The 22821-nt window shown below is 42.6% G+C and overlaps 1 protein-coding gene across 3 annotated transcripts in view; it reads right to left on the bottom strand.

Annotated features, from left to right (window-relative positions):
* LOC112218999 (ankyrin repeat and BTB/POZ domain-containing protein BTBD11-B) overlaps positions 1–22821 on the bottom strand; it is a 120206-nt gene that overhangs the window by 10296 nt on the left and 87089 nt on the right. For 2 of the 3 annotated variants that reach the window (XM_042301642.1, XM_042301640.1), the window contains exons 2-10: positions 20453–20602; positions 9232–9436; positions 6595–6747; positions 5738–5900; positions 3975–4064; positions 2396–2497; positions 1567–1660; positions 493–628; positions 73–305 (exon numbers count right to left, since the gene is read on the bottom strand). In XM_042301642.1, coding sequence (XP_042157576.1) covers positions 73–305; positions 493–628; positions 1567–1660; positions 2396–2497; positions 3975–4064; positions 5738–5900; positions 6595–6747; positions 9232–9416 — 1156 coding nt within the window. In that variant the 5' untranslated portion in view covers positions 9417–9436; positions 20453–20602. The remainder of the gene's footprint in view (positions 1–72; positions 306–492; positions 629–1566; positions 1661–2395; positions 2498–3974; positions 4065–5737; positions 5901–6594; positions 6748–9231; positions 9437–20452; positions 20603–22821) is intronic. The other variant, XM_042301641.1, reaches the window with a different exon arrangement.

Here is a 22821-nt window from a genome sequence, read left to right as displayed (position 1 = left end):
GGCCCTCAAGGACTGGAATTGCCCACCCCTGCTGCAGATAGACTATAAAGTGTTACTAAAGTATGTACTAACCTAGGCTGCGTATGTCGATGGTGATATCCACATGTCCGTGTTCAGAGCTGTGGTACATGGCCTCTCTCAGGGCCTTGAGCTTGGCCTTGCCTGTCCGGACCAGGTCCAGCTGGGAGGGGTTCCTCTCCTCCAGGCCCCTTTCTTCCTCAGTCCCCTCGGCAAGGATCTCCTCCAGGGACAGCACGTCCCCTTTCCCCTTCTCCGTCTGGGACAGCAGCTTGCGGAACACGTTCCTTTACGGGGAGGATAGCAGACAGAGATATGTGATAGTAGTGATAGTGGTGATAATGTAGTGATAATGCAGGGAAGCTATGATGTTAAATGTATGGTGACGTGTGTGTGTTTGGGGTTGGGTATGTGTTTTCTCTCTACCTATAATTTCTCGCTCATTTCGTGTGTTGTGAGTATAGTCAGTGTTACCTGTGTCCATGTGCTGCTGCTAGACTGTAGGAGTTCATGTCTCCATGAGGGGCAGTAGAGATACCGTTACGATACACGGTTCCCACCATGGGGTCTGCTCCTCTCTCCAACAGTAAACTGACCAGCTCAAAGTTACCTGGGGAAGAGGTCAATATATGATATATTAGTTGAGGGTCAAATTGAACTCAGAATGTGTGTATGAGGGTGGTTTATTGCGGATGTTGTGTGTGTCTATCCATGAACATCTCAGCTAGTCTGCCTACATCTGCTAGGTGTCTGTGTGTACAGTATGTGCATGTGTATGTTACATCTTCTAGATCTGCTAGGTGTCTGTGTGTATGTGCATGTGTATGCTACATCTTCTAGATCTGCTAGGGGTCTGTGTGTATGTACATGTGTATGCTACATCTTCTACATCTGCTAGGTGTCTGTGTGTATGTACATGTGTATGCTACATCTTCTAGATCTGCTAGGTGTCTGTGTGTATGTACATGTGTATGCTACATCTTCTAGATCTGCTAGGTGTCTGTGTGTATGTACATGTGTATGCTACATCTTCTAGATCTGCTAGGTGTCTGTGTGTATGTGCATGTGTATGCTACATCTTCTAGATCTGCTAGGTGTCTGTGTGTATGTACATGTGTATGCTACATCTTCTAGATCTGCTAGGTGTCTGTGTGTATGTGCATGTGTATGCTACATCTTCTAGATCTGCTAGGTGTCTGTGTGTATGTGCATGTGTATGCTACATCTTCTAGATCTGCTAGGTGTCTGTGTGTATGTACATGTGTATGCTACATCTTCTAGATCTGCTAGGTGTCTGTGTGTATGTGCATGTGTATGCTACATCTTCTAGATCTGCTAGGTGTCTGTGTGTATGTACATGTGTATGCTACATCTTCTAGATCTGCTAGGTGTCTGTGTGTATGTGCATGTGTATGCTACATCTTCTAGATCTGCTAGGTGTCTGTGTGTATGTGCATGTGTATGCTACATCTTCTAGATCTGCTAGGTGTCTGTGTGTATGTGCATGTGTATGCTACATCTTCTAGATCTGCATAGTGCATAGTGTACCTGCAGCGGAGGCAAGCTGTAGCGGGGTCTCTGTGTAGTTCTCCATACCGTCCTGTAGGGAGCCCTCTACGTTGGCCCGAGCATCCAGGAGCAGCTATGGAGGGCAGGGGGGAGGCAGCTTAGGGTTCGGTTCTACCCCAAAATGCCTGAACACTATATCTGCATTTATTCAACCACAAATGCTGTTTTTCTGCTTTCAGCCCATGTGATTTCCATGTCCTTCCAAAACCCTTCCATGAGGCTGTGGAAAAAGTGCTGCTACACCTTTTCATTTGAGATGTAGAAGTAATTAGTTCTAGCAGTTCAGTGGAAAAATCATTGCGATGTTGGTCCATTGTGCTTGATAACCATTAGCAACGGGGACAAACAGATTGTCCTGTTTCCACTAAGTTAATGCATTGCATGCACACTGAAAGAAGGAAGTAGAGAATCAGCTCGTACTTTTCTGACAATAAAATGGGACGAACACTCCTAAATGTATTGAGTGTTTCCATTTTAACCAGTTTCCATTGAGTTTTCAAGCTCAGTTCACTCAGCATTCAATGACATTCAATAGACACAACATTCATAGGATTAAGGAGAAAACACATTTTAGCCATTATTATTACCATTTATAAGTCATGATAATAATAACCATGACACCAGGATTGGGGTCAATTCAGGAAGTAAACCAAGCGTCCAATTCCAATTTTTCTCATTGCTATTAAATGAAAAAATAATTTCAGTTAACTTCCTGAATTTTCGGAATTGACCCCCACCCTGCCTGACACTATACACAATGGGAGGTGAACAGACAGAAAACACAGGTGAAAAAGGATGACGTCACTACCTGCACGACAGGGACATGTCCGTGTAACACGGCGAAAGTGAGTGGTGTCCCCAGGCGCGTTTCGGGGTTGACTGAGGGGTACTTGTGCACTGTGTTTGGCACCTGGGAAGTCATTGGGGAGGTTCAGGGGAAAGAGATATGAAGCCATTAAAATGCTAGTCTATGCAGCAAAGACAAGCAGCTAAAGGGAGGAATCTAAAGGAGTGCTGGGTTGTATTCATTAGGCAACAAACATAATAAAAAACAGGGAAACAGGGAAGGCTCACTTGGACTTGTCCAATAAGAAACTTTCATTTCTGTTTTCCATTGCGAAACCTTTAAAAAAAAGTTGTCCATTGCTTGCCGTAATGAATACAACCCTGAGGTAACTAGCAAAAGCGGACATCCTCTGCACAATAGCCTGACTTGTTTCTAACCAACTTGATAAATCCCATCTAGTTCGGTCTTGTCTCGCTTAGTCCTGTAGTCCTATTTGATTCTTTAAACTTTCCACTCTGTTCCAGCCCTGGTGTGTCTGACAGCGATAGACATGACTCTGAATCCAGTTTGAGCCCAAGACTGACCTAAGGTGACCTCAGTAACTAGACCATATCTCCTATCAGGCAGACAGTCAGTTGACAGACCCGTGAACGAAGCACACAAACTCATATTCCCTTGAGCATCTCTCAGAGCCTCTGAAGCAAAAAGACTAGTTTCAAAATTTTCTCTAATTTGCTTTACTTTAATTTACTTTTCCTTAATTACTCTGAGGATACACAGAGGCAGAAGTAACATTTTTAATGAATGTTTCATCTATTTGACTGGTGTGTGTGTGTGCGGTGCTTCAGAAATACTGGAAGCAAAAAACTTCCTAATCAATCAAATCAGTCACATGCTCCATTTAACTTTATTGAGATGAATCATTGCTGCATTAACGATAAGTTATGACCTCACTGCGATGATGATGAGCGGTCAAAATAACCAGTTTTCAGCCTCATGGGATGCTGTGCTGAGTGCTTTGTTCTGGGGTTTATCACAATTATGGGTGACATGAACTCTGGCGTGATGGCTGGTGGGTTATACATGCATGAGGTGATTAGCCAAGGCTAGGACCAACAGGCATAGGCCACCATTACATGTAAGTAGGCTACAAGCAAAGAACCCCCTAAGCTTACCAGGGGCTCCTTGAGAAATGACTCAAACATATTAGTACAGTATTTAACATTATCTTATCATTCTTCGTATCAAAGGTACAGCTAAAAGGTGAGCTTACAGTTGTGTCTGTGTAATTAATATTGTAAACAATGTTATTATATTTTGTACAGTAAACAGTTTGGTGGCCCATGCCTTGAAATAATGACCTTCTATACACTATACAGCATGGCAACAGGAGAGGAGGAGTGGGGACAGATGAGGGACAACACAATCTGAGTTTTCTCCTCTCTCACACCACATAAATTAGCCTGATCCCAGATCTGTTTGTGCTGTCTTGTCACAACATGGAAATTACCATATGAGTTGGCAAGACATCACAAACAGATCTGGGATCAGGCTACACACAAATCATTCTACACAACATGGTGTTGCCATCGTCCCTGACCTCACTGTTGATGTCGGCTCCAGCGTCCAGCAGCATCTGGACCATTGCTTCATCCCCTCTCACACAGGAGTACATCAGAGGGGTCATTCCCTGGTAGATGAATCACACAGGAAGTCAGGGGTCAGATGATTAATTGGTCAACTTACAGTTAGGGTGGACTGGTGTTTTGTTTGACAGATATTCCAGATGTTCAGGGTTATGTGAGTTGAATAAAGCAGATGTCAAGGACATTGTTTTTGTCTGACAGTGTATGGATGCTTTACACTGTCTTTATACTGTGAGGTAATACTGTGTTAGCCCGCTGAGCTAAAGCTTAGGCATTATCTCGGGGAGCTAACACAAGTCTTCGGGTCTCAGACAAGGTTACTCTATCATGCAAACGTGGTTCACCGAACCACCTCCCTTACATGTGCACAGGTCGAAGCCATCAACACATGGCAACAATCCTCAGTTTGACCGGTATCTGACTTCTTGGATGTGCTCACAGCTCACTTGGACTCCATGTCTGAAAGTTCCCCTCCAGCCACGTTGATTAACTAGCATGTGGAGTGGGTCATGGAAAACTCAGAGGAGTAGTGTTCCGTAGCTCTAAGTGACTGGGAACAGCCAGCGTTTCCACTAGGCTACTCAGTCAGTCTAAACATCAAAGACACACAGTCTGAAGGGAATGAGTTGGGTTCCTCAGCTCAGAACAGCCTAGAACTAAAAACTGGGTTTCCATTAAAAATGAATGTGGCTGGTACATTAGATGTGTGTGGGAGGGGGGGTATCTGACATTTTATCAAAGCCTTTTGGGTGACAACCTTTTTTTAACCAAGACAGAAGAATTTATAACTGACTTTTTCCAATAAAACATAAAAGGTATAGCAGATTCCCTTATTGTATGGGCCACTTTTAAATATGCATTTAGAGGCCATGCAATTCAATACTCATATTTTAAACAAAAACTATTTAGGTCAAAAGAGTTCATATTAGTTCACAAAGAAAATAGAGGGACTAACAGTACAGAAAGATAACAATAAAAACTGTACCATAGAGGCACTGAAAGTTAGAGGAAAAACAAAAAGAAATGGAGGAACTTATTCAAAAAATATCAAATGTAATATATATATATATATATTTTTTTTAGATATATATTTTCCTTTATTATTTCCCCCTAACTCTACCACCTAATTGGAATAAACTAATGGACAACAACACGTACAGTAAGCTTCTACTTCCAGCTTATACATGCTATTTACATTTTACAGACACATTATATATATATATTTATATATACACCCCAAAATACATGAGGGTTTGGAAATGATGCAGATAATTACACTGATAGAAGCCACAATCGATATGCAATTCAACCCTAAAATGATTTAAATAAATAAAAAAAGTGGCGGGTGAAATTGAGTTGAGAATGTGGGTGGGTGGTTGGGGGTGTGGGCATGTGTGTGTATATCCATCCAGGTGTACATGAGGCCGAAGAGGTGCATTCGTGCTTGTAAGAGTGTGAGCATCTTTGCCAGTGCTTGCCTACCTGCAAGGTGTCCCTGTGGACTGGTGCTATGTCTGCTGTAAGTAACGTGTGTGTGTGTGTGTGTGTGTGTGTGTGTGTGTGTGTGTGTGTGTGTGTGTGTGTGTGTGTGTGTGTGTGTGTGTGTGAGTGTGAGAGGGAGAGAGAGAGAGAGAATGTGAGTTTTTTCATGTGTATGTGGGGGTGTATGGGCGTGCGTGCATTTGTGTGTGTGTGTGTATGCGTGTGTCTAACTAACCTGTTCACTCATGCTGTTGATGCCGTCAGGCCCCAGCAAATTGACAGCCTGTTTGACCAGGTCGGTCCGGCCACAGTTGAGCATACGGAATCCCAGGTCCTGGAGGAACTTAGCCTCTGTGGATGCTGCATCCAACTTCCTGGATGCACAGAAGTCATCTGTCCTGATAGGGAAATCACAGGAAAGGAAATCAATTAGCTGAATTCAGAGTTACACTCAGCTTCCTATCAATCCTCTGGATGGACATGATTTGAATGTTAACTGATTAGTGTCAATGTGAGGACAAATTCTTACTGTGTGAGGTTATCCTGAGTTTGTGTGTGTGTGTTTTTTAAAATTTATTTCACCTTTATTAAACCAGGTAGGCCAGTTGAGAACAAGTTCTCATTTACAACTGAGACCTGGCCAAGATAAAGCAAAGCAGTGCGACACAAACAACATCACAGAGTTACACATGGAATAAACAAGCGTACAGTCAATAACACAATAGAAAAAAAAGAAAGTCTATATACAGTGTGTGCAAATGGCGTGAGGAGGTAAGGCAATAAATAGGCCATAGTAGTGTAGTAATTACAGTTTATCAAATTAACACTGGAGTGATAGATGAGCAGATGGTGATGTGCAAGTAGAAATACTGGTGTGCAAAAGAGCGAAAAGTAAATAAAAACAATATGGGGATGATGTATTTAGATTGGGTGGGCTATTTACAGATGGGCTATGTACAGCTGCAGCGATCGGTTAGCTCCTCAGATAGCTGATGTTTAAAGTTAGTGAGGGAAATATAATATAAGTCTCAATGTGTTTCAAGCCTGCGTGTGTGCCTGCGTGCCCTGTGTGTGTGTGTTTCCATGCCGTACTTGAGCTGGCGTGGTTCACAGTCCACCCCTGGCAGCAGCAGCCTGGCGGCCTGCCGGACGTCGTCACTGTCCACTGAGAAGCTACGGCGGTGCTCTGCGTGGGCCACTGACACCCTGAGCCACTCCATCAGAGGAGGTAGAACCAGGAACGGCCTGCAGGGGGAGACACACACACACACATACACATACACACACACACACACACACACACACAGGAGTCATCTATATCAGCTATCGGCTGAATGGTAGTCTGGTTGTTGTCTGGTTTCAGTACATACCTTGGATAAGCTTAGCTTACAGAAATTCGAACCATTACCATTCAGAGGATCCGGGTTGGAGGGACACAAAACTGACTTGAGATCTGTGTCTTGGAGCAAAGTTTGCTATTCCTCCTACTCCTTTATTCAGAGACCCTAACAGCTGGTTCCCATTTCAAATGACATTACAAATATTAATATGTATCTTCACCTGTCTGTCATAGACATATTATTATTAATATGAATATATATGTAATGTTAATATTGAACAATATTGATGTGACTCTCTAAGTCACTGCTTGATATCTCATACAGGATTGTTCAATGTGTTGAATGTCCTTGACCCCAGCTTCACTCCTTTATTTGTAATAGCTATATGTCACTCATCATCAATCTGTCATTCATCAATGCTATTCTAACCTGAGGGAGAATCCTGCTCTTCAGTGATTCGAGGTTTCATCACTGCACAAATGCAAATGACTCTCTTCAAAGACATGGGAAACATGTGACCTTGAGGCATTTTGAAGTCATTTGTACAGGTGTTTTCAAAATATTACATTATCTTTGAAGACTCACAATTAGGCATAGACCTAATCAAGTTTTAAAACGTGATTGGAATCACACAACTTTCCCAATTCCACTCTACAAATCTGCTCATTAGGAACCTTTCTTTGCAGAGCGCAGAGCTGAAGCAGACTGGGGAAAAAAGACCTGGGGGACATATTAGCCGTTAGCTCTCCATTACAGGGCAGTAAAGTCTGGAACTCCGGAGGAGGCCTGCTCATAACCAACTTTAGGATTTTTCACCTACTTCCCCTTCCCCTGGCAGGGGTTATCCACATAGCATGTGGACATACTGGGCCGGTGAGGTTATATAATGTATAGAGATAATGTACAGGAGTAGATAGATAATTATTTTCCATAAAGTCATCAAACACAGAATTACTTAAAAATATATTGCGTAGGACTGTAAGAAGAAAACATGTATGTTCTTGAATTTGAAATAGCCAGAGGGTATATCTGAGCCAAAATGGTTCCAATGACGTCAGCTACCCAGTTCCCAGCAGGGTAAGAGTTTGCACGAACACACTGGTTGCGTTTGCCGGCCGAGAGAACTTAGCACATCTGTACAAAGTTGCGAGACGTAATTTGCAAACCCTTAGGGGACCACACTAAAACATGGACTCCATACATTCTAAAACATGGACTCCATACATTCTAAAACATGGACTTCATACATTCTAAAACATGGACTCCATACATTCTAAAACATGGACTTCATACATTCTAAAACATGGACTCCATACATTCTAAAACATGGACTCCATACATTCTAAAACATGGACTCCATACATTCTAAAACATGGACTCCATACATTCTAAAACATGGACTCCATACATTCTAAAACATGGACTCCATACATTCTAAAACATGGACTCCATACATTCTAAAACATGGACTCCATACATTCTAAAACATGGACTTCATACATTCTAAAACATGGACTCCATACATTCTAAAACATGGACTCCATACATTCTAAAACATGGACTCCATACATTCTAAAACATGGACTCCATACATTCTAAAACATGGACTCCATACATTCTAAAACATGGACTCCATACATTCTAAAACATGGACTCCATACATTCTAAAACATGGACTCCATACATTCTAAAACATGGACTCCATACATTCTAAAACATGGACTCCATACATTCTAAAACATGGACTCCATACATTCTAAAACATGGACTCCATACATTCTAAAACATGGACTCCATACATTCTAAAACATGGACTCCATACATTCTAAAACATGGACTCCATACATTCTAAAACATGGACTCCATACAGCCTCTAACTTGTATTGAACTGTAATGACTATGTTAGTGACACCGACTGAATCAAAGCCATCAACTTTGACTGTGCATGTGTGGATATGAGTCTGTTTCAAAAGTAATTTCCTGCCGTTTTCCCACACAGGTGACTTTTATGGCTTGCTATACCTTAACAAGCTGTCAATTGACTCCATTTCCATTGAACCAATGGAAATAGTATTCCTCAATAGGAAAACATCTGGTTTAGGGATGTGGGGGAGACTTTAAAGGTTCACTGTTAAAACGGAATACAGGTTTGTCTGGCGTACTTCAGAATGGCTTTGGTTCACCATAGAATGAAAGTACTACCATGATATGTCAATACCTATCTGATCAAGGGATGAATGTGGAGGTTCAGTACAGGACAGAGATTCTCCTGAGCTGTGAATCATAACTGTCTATCTACACCGTCAATGTAGAGATTAACCATATATATAACATATATATAACATATATATAACATATATATAACAGTCTCATTTGAGGTGTGTGTTACCTCTCTGTCTGCAGGGTAACCTTAGAGGGTTCTACGTTGGGGTTCTCCCATTCCACCTGGGGACAGTGCATGAAGTAGCAGAGAGTGTAGAGCGCCTCAGGCTCCCAGTGTACTGGGCTGCTCTTCTGGTGGATGGGCGTCCCGTTGCTATGGTTCTTCACATGCAGCGGCTGGAGGTGGTGCATGGCCCGGGAGACCAGGTCACCTGCAGGACACAATGAAAAGAGCGTTGTGGTTACACACACATCCACAATCAAATCAGGAGCTGGAGAAGAAGAAGGTCATAGAGAAATGGAGGGAATGTCCTCTTGTTTTCACAAGCATGCGTACACACACGCACACAAACGTGTCCACATGCACACGCACGGTGTCACGGGAGATAGATAATATAGAGAATGTCTAGACCCCATGGTGAAAAGACATAAACACAGACAGACAGGGGTTCATCATCATCCTCTCTGAAGGAGCTTCCGTCGAGTAAAAGCATAGCCACAACTGTTTTTTATGAAATATGAATATTTAGGAACATACTACTCTCCTTGCTATTTCCTCATGCTCTGCATAATCCTCCAGTACTTTTAGGTCATGCGGTTTCACTCAAACTCTCTGCTTAAAAGATTTTCCTCATAAAATGTGAATATTCTCCAGATGCTTCAAATGGCATGGCAAAAACTGTTTTTCACAAAAAAATTTACTGAGCTGAAAGGGACAGGACATATTGCCATCGAATGGCTTGCAGACCTGGAAGCCAGACAACGAGACAGCTGGGCCCAACTAGAATCCCACTGAGACACAGTAAAACTGTACATGAGGGGTTTTCAAAAGGCTGCACTATTCATGCTATCTCATAGACACAACGAGTACCAGTACTCACCCTATTTCTACTATATAGAGCAGAAATGGACATCTTGTCGATATGACACCATTACTATACATTAGAAACATACTGCAGATTGTTCAGCGTCTCTATCATAGCATGACATTCTGAGAGTCCTGGGTCCTATCAGTCCGTACGCTTTTGTTACTGTGCATATAACAGAAAACACTTATTGTTTATATAACATTATTATGCTTCTAACACATAATTTGTTGTTGTTGTATTGTTTGTATATCGTTGTATGTTACATTTGTGTGACTGTCCTTGTCTATCAGTGTATCAGTGTTTTGTGACTTGTCATGTGTTGTGTTTTTTGTGCACCCCAGGAAGAGTATCTGCTGATGGGGATCCAAATAAACACACATATATATCGTCCTGATGTAGGTTGACATGGTGCTAATCTGTCAGTCAAGTAATAGAGTTATAGTGTAATGCCACGTTCCATTGGTTTCACATTCACACATACTGTAGGGGTCTGTTTCACAATCACAACACATTGCATTCAATTAAAGACTAAACAGAGGGATCTATTTCTCACCAAACTCATTCAGTGGAAATGCAACAGCATGCAGTCGTACCAATAAAGGGATGAGTCTATGGGGACAGTCATTCAAAGAGACAAATGGTTTGTTTAGCATCATAATTGTGTGGCTTGTCTGTTGTCAATATTTTGTTTTTGCCTTGACAATGAGAGAAGGGCACATGTGGAAGCATGACTAAAAGGGGGGAATTGGATGCTTGAAATCAACAGTCTATCTTTCAGACAGCAGACCTGGGAGATGTCAGTGCTCGACTGATAAGAGAAACAGTGCATCGTTGTATGGAACAGTATGATGCAATGCAAAGAACCGAGTGGGCTAGCGGATCTGATGAAAACAAACAACAACCACCACACACTGGCAATTCAGATGTATAATTGAGACCCTATAGCCTTGACATGCTAGCAGCACAACCACACACACACAGCACACCTACACACTACACCCCCCCGCTACACTAATTGTACCAAAGGGAGTACAATACAGTGTGATGACAGTGTAATAGTGCCCTAATTAAGCAGTGGAATGAGGGGGAGGGGGGACTGAGGCAGGCAGCTCAGCTTGATGGTCTAACATCCATCCTCATCTCTTATTGATGTTGGCCTGTGACATTTCCTGGAGTTGGGTGGCGGGCAGGCAGGCAGACAGACAGACAGGCAGGCAGACAGACAGACAGACAGACAGACAGACAGGCAGGCAGGCAGGCAGGCAGGCAGGCAGGCAGGCAGGCAGCTGTAGGGCTGAGGAGTGAGATAACTAAACACAACAAGCCAACAGCAACACTCTCGGCCACAGAACTGTGCCTTTCTCTACACAAAGACAATGAGTTTCTTCTGAAGTACAGAAAACAACCACCGATATGTTACAGATGGATAAATAATAGGCAGGAATAGGAAACGGCTAGCTGTCATGTCACCATGGATACTGGACTGGACAGTACTTTGTGTTAGCCATATAGCTCATAATGGTGGCGAGGAAGAAGTAGCTCATTCTTTCCAGCAACAGTGAGCAGGGAAGTAGGAGACTTCATAGCTCTAGTCTTTGGGTATGCATCTTAACTATAATGCCATTTTTAAAGTGTTCAACAGGGCACCACCCGCTTTGTCTACAGGATCTACACGGTTATCAAAAGATCATCTCCTAAAACCTGTTTACTGTTGCAATGAGCTGGGTTCTCGTCTAGTTCTGTTTCTCAGGAGTACAATCACACCGCTTATATTTACAAGGGGGATTTAGAAGTGTTGGCACCTTAGGAGTGAGTTACCAGCTATTCAGTGCCCACATAACAGCCAAGCGTTCATTAGAGCGTGATGTGTAATGACTGTTTAATGGGGTAGAAGCTGAGTACATCTCACAGGAGCCATGACCAAACAGAAAGTAGAATCGATATTAGAAATGTTTTGTACACAACTTCTTATCAAATTTGGTCTTTCCAGTTGGAGAATGTGTAGTGTAGTGCACAGAATTGTGCAGGTGAAGTCAGAGCTATTTGATTTGCTGCCAATCAGCCATGATAGTGTTTAATTGTGAGTGGCCTGTGTAGGTCCAGGACGTTTCTCTCCAAGGCTCTGACAGAAGCAGAGGAACATAGCAGGTTAAACTGTTTAAAAAATGTATTGCCTATTTTTATTATCAATAAATAAATGTAAAATGTGTATGTGTGTATGTGTGTGATACAGGGAGATCTGTGGAGATGATAAGATCTGTGTTCAGATTTGAGTCCTGATCCAAATTGATTCTGGTTCAAAATGAACTAACCACCTCATTTGTTCCTAAACATCAGACAATGGGCTCCAATAAGGACCCCACATTATATGAACATAAAACTGTTTTTCTGGTGGTGTAGAAAGCAATCACTGAGGTCATCATTTTGACATAATTTCCTGAGGTACTTTCCCCTAGTGGTTGCTTCTACAGATTTCCATATGAAAATAGCCTGCGCTGAGTATATGATATCCTCAGCTGTCTGCTATTGACATTTCCAAGAATAGGATGAGGCCATTGTTGTTAAATGTACATAATTACATGATCAATTTCTCTCTAATTCAGAGGAAGATTTTACCAAATTTAATCTCTGACTGACTGATGATGATTCTCTGAGGTATTTTTGAAACATGTCAGAGATGACAGCTCGTTTTGTGGGGACTTTGACAGACTGCCGTTTCAAATATGCCAATATGGCTTTTTAAAATTTATTTCACCTTCATTTAACCAGGTAGGCAAGTTGAGAACAAGTTCTCATTTACAACTGCGACCTGGCCAAGATAAAGCAAAGCAGTTCAACACATACAACAACACAGAGTTACACATGGAGTAAAACAAACATACAGTCAATAATACAGTAGAAACATGTCTATATACGATGTGAGCAAATGAGGTGAGATAATGGTAAAGGCAAAAAAAAGGCCATGGTGGCAAAGTAAATACAATATAGCAAGTAAAACACTGGAATGGTAGATTTGCAGTGGAAGAATGTGCAAAGTAGAAATAAAAATAATGGGGTGCAAAGGAGCAAAATAAATAAATAAATAAAATAAATACAGTAGGGAAAGAGGTAGTTGTTTGGGCTAAATTATAGATGGGCTATGTACAGGTGCCGTAATCTGTGAGCTGCTCTGACAGCTGGTGCTTAAAGCTAGTGAGGGAGATAAGTGTTTCCAGTTTCAGAGATTTTTGTAGTTCGTTCCAGTCATTGGCAGCGGAGAACTGGAAGGAAAGAAAGAATTGGTTTTGGGGGTGACCAGAGAGATATACCTGCTGGAGCGTGTGCTACAGGTGGGTGATGCTATGGTGATCAGCGAGCTGAGATAAGGGGGGACTTTACCTAAAATAAATGACACAACTAACAGAGCAGAAAAATTGATAACTCTAAAATGGACATCTAAACGCCATTGGAAAAACACTATACCTACAATATGCAAATCTCTAAATTGAACTTTGCCAGATTTTTTATCATCTGTCTTTATCCTCTCCCTCCATGACAGTCTGATAGCTCGTCCATTGTTGACGTTTCTGCTTTTCTCCATAATTCATTCTGCATTTTGAACTTTGCACATATCCTTTCACGTCATCCGGCCTATTTACAAGATAAACTTCCTGCGTTTTGGAAATAAGCTTGAGAGGCATCGAGAGGTATCCTTGGCCGCTACAGCTGTGTCACTGTATTTGCAGTGTCAACACAGTTGAATGAGTCCCAGAGTGACCCCATAAATATTCCATGTACAGAGCGCTGATGATGTAACTTCGCGCTCTGTATGCCTGGGACTCCATTTTGATTCAGATTAGAATTGGATCAGTGTTTATTCTGATGATAATTGTTGACGCTGGACACACAGGGTGCTTTGGGTCGCTCATCGTGTCAGATGCAATAACATTGGCCAAATGTCGACATAACATCTGAAAGAGACAGCATTAGAGACCTCATGTCTGAAAGAGACAGCATTAGAGACCTCACATCTGAAAGAGACAGCATTAGAGACCTCATGTCTGAAAGACAGCATTAGAGACCTCATGTCTGAAAGACAGCATTAGAGACTTCATGTCTGAAAGATAGCATTAGAGACCTCACATCTGAAAGAGACAGCATTAGAGACCTCATGTCTGAAAGATAGCATTAGAGAACTCACATCTGAAAGAGACAGCATTAGAGACCTCATGTCTGAAAGAGACAGCATTAGAGACCTCATGTCTGAAAGAGACAGCATTAGAGACCTCATGTCTGAAAGATAGCATTAGAGACCTCACATCTGAAAGAGACAGCATTAGAGACCTCATGTCTGAAAGATAGCATTAGAGACCTCACATCTGAAAGAGACAGCATTAGAGACCTCACATCTGAAAGAGACAGCATTAGAGACCTCATGTCTGAAAGACAGCATTAGAGACCTCATGTCTGAAAGATAGCATTAGAGACCTCACATCTGAAAGAGACAGCATTAGAGACCTCACGTCTGAAAGAGACAGCATTAGAGACCTCACATCTGAAAGAGACAGCATTAGAGACCTCATGTCTGAAAGACAGCATTAGAGACCTCACATCTGAAAGAGACAGCATTAGAGACCTCACGTCTGAATGAGACAGCATTAGAGACCTCACGTCTGAAAGAGACAGCATTAGAGACTTCATGTCTGAATGAGACAGCATTAGAGACCTCACGTCTGAAAGAGACAGTATTAGAGACCTCACATCTGAAAGAGACAGCATTAGAGACCTCATGTCTGAAAGACAGCATTAGAGACCTCACATCTGAAAGAGACAGCATTAGAGACCTCACATCTGAAAGAGACAGCATTAGAGACCTCACATCTGAAAGAGACAGCATTAGAGACCTCATGTCTGAAAGACAGCATTAGAGACCTCACATCTGAAAGAGACAGCATTAGAGACCTCACGTCTGAATGAGACAGCATTAGAGACCTCACGTCTGAAAGAGACAGCATTAGAGACCTCACGTCTGAAAGAGACAGCATTAGAGACTTCACGTCTGAATGAGACAGCATTAGAGACCTCACATCTGAAATAGACAGTATTAGAGACCTCACATCTGAAAGAGACAGCATTAGAGACCTCACGTCTGAATGAGACAGCATTAGAGACCTCACATCTGAAAGAGACAGCATTAGAGACCTCACATCTGAAAGAGACAGCATTAGAGACCTCACATCTGAAAGAGACAGCATTAGAGACCTCACATCTGAAAGAGACAGCATTAGAGACCTCATGTCTGAAAGACAGCATTAGAGACCTCACATCTGAAAGAGACAGCATTAGAGACCTCACGTCTGAATGAGACAGCATTAGAGACCTCACGTCTGAAAGAGACAGCATTAGAGACCTCACGTCTGAAAGAGACAGCATTAGAGACTTCACGTCTGAATGAGACAGCATTAGAGACCTCACATCTGAAAGAGACAGCATTAGAGACTTCACGTCTGAATGAGACAGCATTAGAGACCTCACATCTGAAAGAGACAGCATTAGAGACCTCACATCTGAAAGAGACAGCATTAGAGACCTCACGTATGAAAGAGACAGCATTAGAGACCTCACGTCTGAATGAGACAGCATTAGAGACCTCACGTCTGAAAGAGACAGCATTAGAGACCTCACTTCTGAACCAGACAGCATTAGAGACCTCACATCTGAACCAGACAGCATTAGAGACCTCACATCTGAACCAGACAGCATTAGAGACCTCATGTCTGAATGAGACAGCATTAGAGACCTCACATCTGAAAGAGACAGCATTAAAGACCTCACATCTGAAAGAGACATTAGAGACCTCATGTCTGAAAGAGACAGCATTAGAGACCTCACGTCTGAATGAGACAGCATTAGAGACCTCAAGTCCGAACCAGACAGCATTAGAGACCTCACTTCTGAAAGAGACAGCATTAGAGACCTCACGTCTGAATGAGACAGCATTAGAGACCTCACATCTGAAAGAGACAGCATTAGAGACCTCACATCTGAAAGAGACAGCATTAGAGACCTCACGTATGAAAGAGACAGCATTAGAGACCTCACGTCTGAATGAGACAGCATTAGAGACCTCACGTCTGAAAGAGACAGCATTAGAGACCTCACTTCTGAACCAGACAGCATTAGAGACCTCACATCTGAACCAGACAGCATTAGAGACCTCACATCTGAACCAGACAGCATTAGAGACCTCATGTCTGAATTAGACAGCATTAGAGACCTCACATCTGAAAGAGACAGCATTAAAGACCTCACATCTGAAAGAGACATTAGAGACCTCATGTCTGAAAGAGACAGCATTAGAGACCTCACGTCTGAATGAGACAGCATTAGAGACCTCAAGTCCGAACCAGACAGCATTAGAGACCTCACGTCTGAATGAGACAGCATTAGAGACCTCACGTCTGAAAGAGACAGCATTAGAGACCTCACGTCTGAAAGAGACAGCATTAGAGTCCTCACGTCTGAATGAGACAGCATTAGAGACCTCACGTCTGAAAGAGACAGCATTAGAGACCTCACGTCTGAATGAGACAGCATTAGAGACCTCAAGTCCGAACCAGACAGCATTAGAGACCTCATGTCTGAATGAGACAGCATTAGAGACCTCATGTCTGAATGAGACAGCATTAGAGACCTCACGTCTGAAAGAGACAGCATTAGAGTCCTCACGTCTGAATGAGACAGCATTAGAGACCTCACGTCTGAAAGAGACAGCATTAGAGACCTCACGCCTGAAAGAGACAGCATTAGAGACCTCACGTCTGAAAGAGACAGCATTAGAGACCTCACGTCTGAATGAGACAGCATGAGAGTCCTCACGTCTGAATGAGACAGCATTAGAGACCTCACATCTGAAAGAGACAGCATTAGAGACCTCACGTATGAAAGAGACAGCATTAGAGACCTCACGTCTGAATGAGACAGCATTAGAGACCTCACGTCTGAAAGAGACAGCATTAGAGACCTCACGTCTGAAAGAGACAGCATTAGAGACCTCACATCTGAACCAGACAGCATTAGAGACCTCACATCTGAACCAGACAGCATTAGAGACCTCACATCTGAACCAGACAGCATTAGAGACCTCATGTCTGAATGAGACAGCATTAGAGACCTCACATCTGAAAGAGACAGCATTAGAGACCTCACATCTGAAAGAGACATTAGAGACCTCACGTCTGAAAGAGACAGCATTAGAGACCTCACATCTGAACCAGACAGCATTAGAGACCTCACATCTGAACCAGACAGCATTAGAGACCTCACATCTGAACCAGACAGCATTAGAGACCTCATGTCTGAATGAGACAGCATTAGAGACCTCACGTCTGAATGAAACAGCATTAGAGACCTCATGTCTGAAAGAGACAGCATTAGAGACCTCACGTCTGAATGAGACAGCATTAGAGACCTCACGTCTGAATGAGACAGCATTAGAGACCTCACGTCTGAATGAGACAGCATTAGAGACCTCACGTCTGAAAGACAGCATTAGAGACCTCACATCTGAAAGAGACAGCATTGGAGACCTCACGTCTGAAAGACAGCATTAGAGACCTCACGTCTGAAAGAGACAGCATTAGAGACCTCACGTCTGAAAGAAACATCATGAGAGACCTCACGTCTGAAAGACAACATTAGAGACCTCACGTCTGAAAGAGACAGCATTAGAGACCTCACGTCTGAAAGAGACAGCATTAGAGACCTCACATCTGAAAGACAGCATTAGAGACCTGACGTCTGAAAGAGACAGCATTAGAGACCTCACGTCTGAAAGACAGCATTAGAGACCTCAAGTCTGAAAGAGACAGCATTAAAGACCTCACATCTGAAAGAGACAGCATTAGAGACCTCACATCTGAATGAGACAGCATTAGAGACCTCACGTCTGAAAGAGACAGCATTAGAGACCTCACGTCTGAAAGAGACAGCATTAGAGACCTCACATCTGAAAGAGACAGCATTAAAACCTTTCTGTGTTGCTATATGTGTTCTTAGAATGACATTGCTCCGTGTATCTACACTGACTAGACTAGAGGTTTCAGCACTTCTGGACATCACAGGTCGTTTCTTGGTTAGTCAGCTGAAATGAGCTGAGGACATAAACTCAACCACACTCCCAGACTGAACTGTGTGTCTCTTCAAATGAAGCGTCCACTCACTCACCCAAAAATGGCCTTAACGGACTACAGTTTATCGAAATGCCATTGGAAGAGATACAGTACTGTGTATGGCCCTAAGAGCATTATACAAGAGCTCAACATATTCTCAAGTGGAAGAGGTTTTCACAAAAATAAACATGTAGAGTGCATTCTGAAAGTATTTAGACCCCTTCCCCTTTTCCACATTTTGTTACATCACAGTCTTATGCTAAAATGAATAAAATAAAATAAAAACTCATCCGTCTACACACAATACCCCGTAATGACAAAGCAAAAACAGGTTTTCAGACATTTTTGCAAATGTATCATAAATAAAAAACAGAAATACCTTATTTACATAAGTATTCAGACTCAAAATTGAGCTCAGGTTCATCCTGTTTCCATTAATCATCCTTGAGATGTTTCTACAACTTGATTGGAGTCCACCTGTGGTAAATTCAATTGATTGGACATGATTTGGAAAGGTACACACCTGTCTGTATAAGGTCCCACAGTTGACAGTGCATGTCAGAACAAAAACCAAGCCATGAGGTCGAAGGTATTGTCCGTAGAGCTCATAGACAGAATTGTGTCGAGGCACAGATCTGGGGAAGGGTATCAAAACAATTGTGCAGCATTGAAGGTCTCCAAGAACACAGTGGCCTCCTACCATTCTTAAATGGAAGGAGTTTGGAACCACCAAGACTCTTCCTAGAGCTGGCCGCCCAGCCAAACTGAGAAATCGGGGGAGAAGGGCCTTGGTCAGGGAGTTGACCAAGAACCCGATGGGCAGTCTGACAGAGCTCCAGAGTTTCTCTGTGGAAGGACAACCACCTTCCAGAAGGACAACCATCTCTCCAGCACTCCACCAATCAGGCCTTTATGGTAGAGTGGCCAGACGGAAGCCACTCCTCGGTAAAAGGCACATGACAGCCCGCTTGGACTTTGCCAAAAGGCACCTAAAGGACTCTCCGACCATGAGAAACAAGATTTTCTGAATGCCAAGCGTCACGTCTGAAGGAAACCTGACACGATACCTACGGTGAAGCATAGTGGTGGCAGCATCATGCTGTGGGGATGTTTTTCAGTGGCGGGGACTGGGAGACTGGTCAGAAAAACGGAGCAAAGTACAGAGAGATCCTTGATGAAAACAACGACTCTTAGCACACAGCCAAGACAACGCAGGAGTGGCTTCGGGACAAGTCTCTGAATGTCTTTAAGTGGCCCAGCCAGAGCCCGGACTTGAACCCGATGGAACATCTCTGGAGAGACCTGAAAATAGCTGTGCAGCAACACTCCCCATCCAACCTGACAGAGCTTGAGAGGATCTGCAGAGAAGAATAGGAGAAACTCCCCAAATACAGGTGTGCCAAGCTTATAGCGTCATACCCAAGAAGAATTGAGGCTGTAATCATTGCCAAAGGTGCTTCAACAAAGTACTGAGTAAAGGGTCTGAATACATATGTATATGTGATATTTCTGTTTTAATTTTTTATACATTTGCAAAAAAAATAAACTGCTTTTGCTTTGTCATTATGGGGCATTGTATGTAGATTGGGGAAAAGGGGAAAAAACAATTTAATCCACTTTAGAATAAGGCTGTAATGTAACAAAATGTGGAAAAAATCAAGGGGTCTGAATACTTTCCGAATGCACTGTATATTAATTTACCAGGTTTGTTGCAAGGATCTGTGTAACAGTTGCAGTAGTTGTTCCACTTACAACAGACGACGACATGGGGAAAGAAGACAGATGTCTCATAGTGATCCTTGAACTCCCTGAAAGGCTGTAGGTGAAACAGAATACCTTGCTGCCGTCCTAATCCTTAAAGCATATGTAAATATATTTCTAGAAATGTATTGACCATTCAAACGCCTACTTAAATTGTTTGAATAATGGATAGATTTGGAATTCTCTGCCATTGACCTCGTTATCTGGACTTCTGGTGTACATGTTCATCTTAGAAGGCAAATCATATGGATGCTTCAGGAGAAATTACTCTGTTGCTGTAAAAAAATGAGACCTGAGTGGGCTTACTCTACACACACACACACACACACACACACACACACACACACACACACACACACACACACACACTATGTAGAAAGGCATTGTAAAAACCCAATACGTGTGTCAGTGTACAATATATACTGTATGTCTGTCTAAGCATACTCACTGAGTTCTGAGATGCTGCCCACCCGTGTGGCTAGCAGGCACTGCTCGATGGAGCGCAGCTCTGACTGACTGTAGGAGTGGCCCTCCCCACTTTTCCCTGACCGCTGCTGGTCCCGATGCAGAGTCAGGCTCTCTGGTAGGCTGAGCACACCTGCAGGAGGGAAAGAGGAAGAGGGGGAGATAGAGAGAAAGGAGGTCGAGAGGGAGGAAGAGGAGAGAAAAGAGACAGGTGGTTAAGAACAAACCAATGTGTAAAGTAGTCAGACTCACAATGGACCCAGGCTCACTAGATAACAAAATGTCAAAAATAATTATAATACAGCAGGAGTTGGTTCTTTTTAAGTACAGAGAAGTGACTTTTCCATTGCAGGAAATCTTTATGTTCATTAGATATGTTGGTTTGTATTGCACTGCAACAGGTGAATGGTTTGACCCTAAAGCTCATTGTCAGCCATCTTCGTAGAGGGGACATTGAGGAGTATACTGTATTGTGTTTCTGTCTACACAAGCAATCACTGTGTGTGAGGAACAACGCCTGGCAGTCTTTGTCGCTGAGCTAGGGTGTAATCGTTTGCTGTTTACAAGATGAGGCATTGGAACAGGGAGAGGATACTTCATCCCCTCAATTTCAGAAATGTCCACAATGACTGCCTGTGTTTCATAGAGTATTATTGCTTATAGAAAAAAATGAATATATATATATATGATTTGTGATGATGCAGCTTAATGCCGCCTTTGCAGTGTTTTCCTGACATTGATTAAACTCTACCTGTTGCTGAATGTATGCCCAAACATCTGCTATTATATACATGTAAGAGCTCTGTATTATTTTGAGTTAATGAATTGTATGGTTAAATGCTGATGAATTTATGAATGCCATGCTACTTTGATGTATTTTAGAGATAAATACAAGTAAATACAACTCCTAAATACAAGTGAGTTGGGTATGACCCAAGCCAGGTAGCAGTGTTACCAACTGGTATTTATGCCAGTCTGTTTTAGGAAGGGGGTAGACTGCTGCTGATAGTTACCTGCCTGTCTCCGTCCTCACGTTTCAATACGAGATGCTTGGTGTGAAGTAAATAGCTGTAGTCCACAGTTTAATAATCTAGCCTTTCTTGTTTTTGTGGATCCATTATGTATATTCAATTCGACTGTCATCTCCCTACTTATTGTGTTATTTTATTCAGATTTAAACCATCAGGTGGCCATGTTAAATTCTAGTTCCTCATTTCAAATATGGCTATTTAGCTCTGCAGAAATGAGGGTATGTGCTCATATTTGAATGCTGTACCTATCCCTCTTCAGTTTGGCTCAGATGGAGTGTTCTACCTAAGCTAATATCATGGAGGCAGTTTCATCATAACTGCAGCCACAAATTACATTAGTCATTCTCTCCTGCTCAGAGGATGACGAGGCAGATTGCTTTCCTTCCCGTTTCCTATTCTTCCACAGCAGCGCAGTGCTGCTACCGCTTCCCATGGCTCACGCCTGCGGTGTGTCAAATTACAAAATGGCTATAACCAATGGCCCTCTACTCCCTAGGGAAAAGGGAAAGTAGCTTTGGTTTGAACACTTCCTCCTCAATATGCAGCTAATTTAACTGACTTGCTGCCTGGCCTTGCAGTTTACACTAATCATCAGTCTCTAAGGAAAAAAGTGTCTTCAAGGGAATTTAGTAATCCTCCTCTGACCCATTACACATGACTAGACTAATTTGTTACACATAGAATAGAGACCTCAGATAATTTCTGATTCCAAACATATTTTTCTATTTTTTTCTCCTCAAGGGTGACGACGATGGTCAGAATATTGACAGTAATGAAAGTCAGTCACCATGGAGACGGAGAGCCAGTGGGGGGTGACTGGTTGCCGTGACGCAGGGATAACAGGTGTTATGTGGTGTAGAGCCACAGCGCACTGCTCGGTGTTCATGACCCCTCCCATTATACACCTCAGCTAGGTACACTACGGGGGACCACATACAAACACATGTCCCTCTAACAAAGGACATGAGACCCAACCATCTGCTTCAGTAGGATAGGGTCAGATGTCTGATACAGCACCATCCAAACCTAACTGATAGTATCAACCAATTCCTTGGTGGAAGACTTTTACAGGTAGGTAGCCTAGTCCCAGATCTGTTTGTGCAATACATGACAATGACTGTAGGTGTTGGCAAGGCAGCAGATCCGGGACCACAGACCAGGCTACCTTAATCAAGTCAAATTACATTTTCTTGGTCACATACACATATTCAGCAAGCACATAGGCACAATATGGATTTCTCTGAAACACCTTCTTTATTGGGAATCCAAGATGGCGTAGCAGTCAGATGTCTTGTCGTGTCGTGTCCCTTGTATATATCGT

Source organism: Oncorhynchus tshawytscha, linkage group LG19, assembly GCF_018296145.1.
Source record: "Oncorhynchus tshawytscha isolate Ot180627B linkage group LG19, Otsh_v2.0, whole genome shotgun sequence".
Lineage (NCBI taxonomy): Eukaryota > Metazoa > Chordata > Actinopteri > Salmoniformes > Salmonidae > Oncorhynchus > Oncorhynchus tshawytscha.
This window is presented reverse-complemented; position numbering and strand designations above follow the sequence as displayed.